Raw genomic sequence first — 2,871 nt, forward strand, 5'->3', positions numbered from 1 at the left:
CATGCAGGTCTGGTACTAACCACATCAGATTTTTGACTGAATATTCCATGACAAAGACTTTCAATTGCCATCCACTTAACTGGAAGTTTAACATTTTTTGACGATTCGCTTTCATCAGTAAACTGATTGAAATAGCATTCCATGTAAATATCTTCTGTTAGACCAAAATTAGCAATCTTGATGATACCATTTTCATCAATCCTATAATAATAATAATGATAATGATAATAGTAATAATAATGCATTGATTCCAATCCTTACATGCAATTTCTTGCAGCAAGGTCACGATGGACAAAATGTTGTGAAGCCAGATAGAACATTCCTTTAGCAACTTGTAAACATATGCAGAGTAACTGTTTCCTAACATTAAGTACAGCATCTTTATCACTGATATCTGTCACTGTGAGATTAGGTCTTTCTTTTTCCAAGTAAGACAATAAACTTCCTCTTGACATGAAAGGCATGATAATGCATGGAGCTGGTCCTAGATCAAGACTCACACCAAAGAGTGGTAGTATATTTGGATCATCAAAATTTGACATAGTAATACACTCTTCAACAAAAGAATGAATGTCACTCTTTGAAAAAAGCCCTATATACATGAATAACTAGAAGATATCTTATGGTATTAAAATACCTTTCAGCGTTTTGATAGCAACAACTTGTGGCATCTCATCACTTTTTAATGTCATTAATGCTCTATAGACAATTCCAAACTCACCTATAATGTAAAAAATAATTTTTATTATACCATTATCTATATAGCTGACCTTGGCCTGTGACCTCTAGCACTTGAATTTGTGAGGCTGGTATTAAATATTTAACTAACAACTGTTCCATTTCTGAAGGTTGATTGCTTATCAACACACTTGTATTCTCTTGAAGGACCATAGTATCTGCTATGGAATGTAAATCTAAGATATATTTTAACATAGATATTAGAGTAAACACTGTTTAGTATTGTGTGTGAGTTTTGTTTGCATAAATGGCATCCTCTTGGATTTATTCAAGAATAAAGCACGAAAATCTGTTTTTTGCTCCAAAATCTGTCAAAAAATCCCAACCCTCCTCTGTTTACTTAGCAACAATACAAATGAATGGAGGTTTGCCTACGCCCACACTTCCGTTTCCAATCCCTTTCATTTACTCTATTATCTATGATTTTAACAAATAAACAAACCTCTGCTATTTGAATCTACTGGTATATCTAATTTTACAGCAATTGACTTCGATTTTTTCCGTTTACTCACAAAATATACAACTGTTCCTATTAAAATTATTACCAGTATCATGACAACTATTATTGCAACTATAATTGTTATGCTTTGTGATGAAACTGATGAACTGGAAGTGTTTGTTGGCGATACGGGGTCATGAGATGAGCCTATTAAAACAGAGTCTGATAATGATGTTTACTATAGCATTATGATGATGATAGCTGTCAAGCCAATAATATTTGTTACAAAAGTACCGAAACAAAAGTATTACTAATAATTACTAATGAATGGTAAACTGCTAACTGTTGATTCCATGTAAAAATCAGCACTAATGATGACAAAAGGACTTAGAATGTATGTACATGTAAGTGCATTCAAAAATGCTACTTGAAATTAGATATAGTATACTTGATGGAGTGGGTGACATAAAGTGAGTTGAGGAGATATATAGAAAACTAGTAACATAAGTACTACTGATCACTGGATCTATAGTAGAAGTATAATGTATGATGAACTAAGTAAAGGTTATACAAGGAGGTGAGGTATTTATGGCATTTATCATATCATAGATACAGTATACTGTATCTATGATCATACCAAGGGCCGTAACCGGAGGTATGATAAGGCCTTCTACCATGCCTAGTTGCAATTGACAAAATCAGATTGCTTGATTTTAGGTTCATAAATAACTGATTTACCACTAGGAGGTTTAATAAGTAAATTTCTGGGTAATCAGAGGTTAAAAGTAAGTTCCCAGACAGTTAGAGGTTCATAAGTACCCCGGGAATTTACAAATAGACAGCCTATTGCTAAGTGTTGCTATGTAAATTAGTTGTTTATATTTAGCATTATGGTAGAAGTTGGTTATACAACTCTGTGTCAGTATCTATGGCTTTATCATACCTCCACCTCACTGTATATATAACATTTAAATAGTTAACTAACTGTCATTGTCTTCAATGGCTATAGTTGTCCTATCAATTTCAAATGGCATAGCATCAACAACAGTTTCAATGACAACATCAAAGTATTCTGTTTCTTCAGTTACTCCATCATTAATTATAGTAATAAAGAATGTCTTTACAGTTTCTCTAGCAGAAAATGCTATCGTCTGATTTACTGGTATATAGTCAGAATTTTCTAAATTAAATAAATTTAATTGGAACTTGATAAATAATTTTTATTTTACCATTAGCAGGACTAGTGGTAGTTGCACTACTCTTTGTTTTAACTGTCACAGTTACAACTTCTGACAGACGATTAGACCTTTCAATGTAAAGGAGAACTTGACCATTGCTTTCAGTAGTAAAGTAACTGGAAGAGTTAAATGTTACAAACAGCAACGGCTTCAAATCTGTTCCAGTTAAATATCCATATCCACCACTAGGTGCAAATCCATAAGCACTGACATATATCCTGCCATTAGGATGACTGTGACTGATAGTAGAAGATCCATCGGCTGGAGTATTGTATCCATATCCAGTGATAACTCCATTAGTATCTCTGATTGGTGTCCAGTTTAATGTGGTAAGGCTGCCATTAATGATTACAGTACCATTGTAATAGGAATCAGCAGGTACTGCTATACTATAGAAATTGTTTGGCATAGCAGGTAGTGTAGTGAATGTAACAGAGTGAGGATACTGACTGATGG

General features: G+C 33.4%; 1 protein-coding gene across 1 annotated transcript in view; it reads right to left on the minus strand.

The window, feature by feature from the left end:
* LOC105315972 (hepatocyte growth factor receptor-like) overlaps positions 1–726 on the minus strand; it is a 1,185-nt gene extending 459 nt beyond the window's left edge. Inside the window, exons 1-3 of the mRNA XM_020002951.1 lie at positions 638–726; positions 262–592; positions 6–201 (exon numbers count right to left, since the gene is read on the minus strand). Coding sequence (XP_019858510.1) covers positions 6–201; positions 262–592; positions 638–692 — 582 coding nt within the window. The 5' untranslated portion in view covers positions 693–726. The remainder of the gene's footprint in view (positions 1–5; positions 202–261; positions 593–637) is intronic.
* Positions 727–2,871: the final 2,145 nt, after the last annotated feature.

This window comes from Amphimedon queenslandica, unplaced genomic scaffold, assembly GCF_000090795.2.
Source record: "Amphimedon queenslandica unplaced genomic scaffold, v1.1 AMPQUscaffold_13513, whole genome shotgun sequence".
Classification (NCBI taxonomy): Eukaryota; Metazoa; Porifera; class Demospongiae; order Haplosclerida; family Niphatidae; genus Amphimedon; species Amphimedon queenslandica.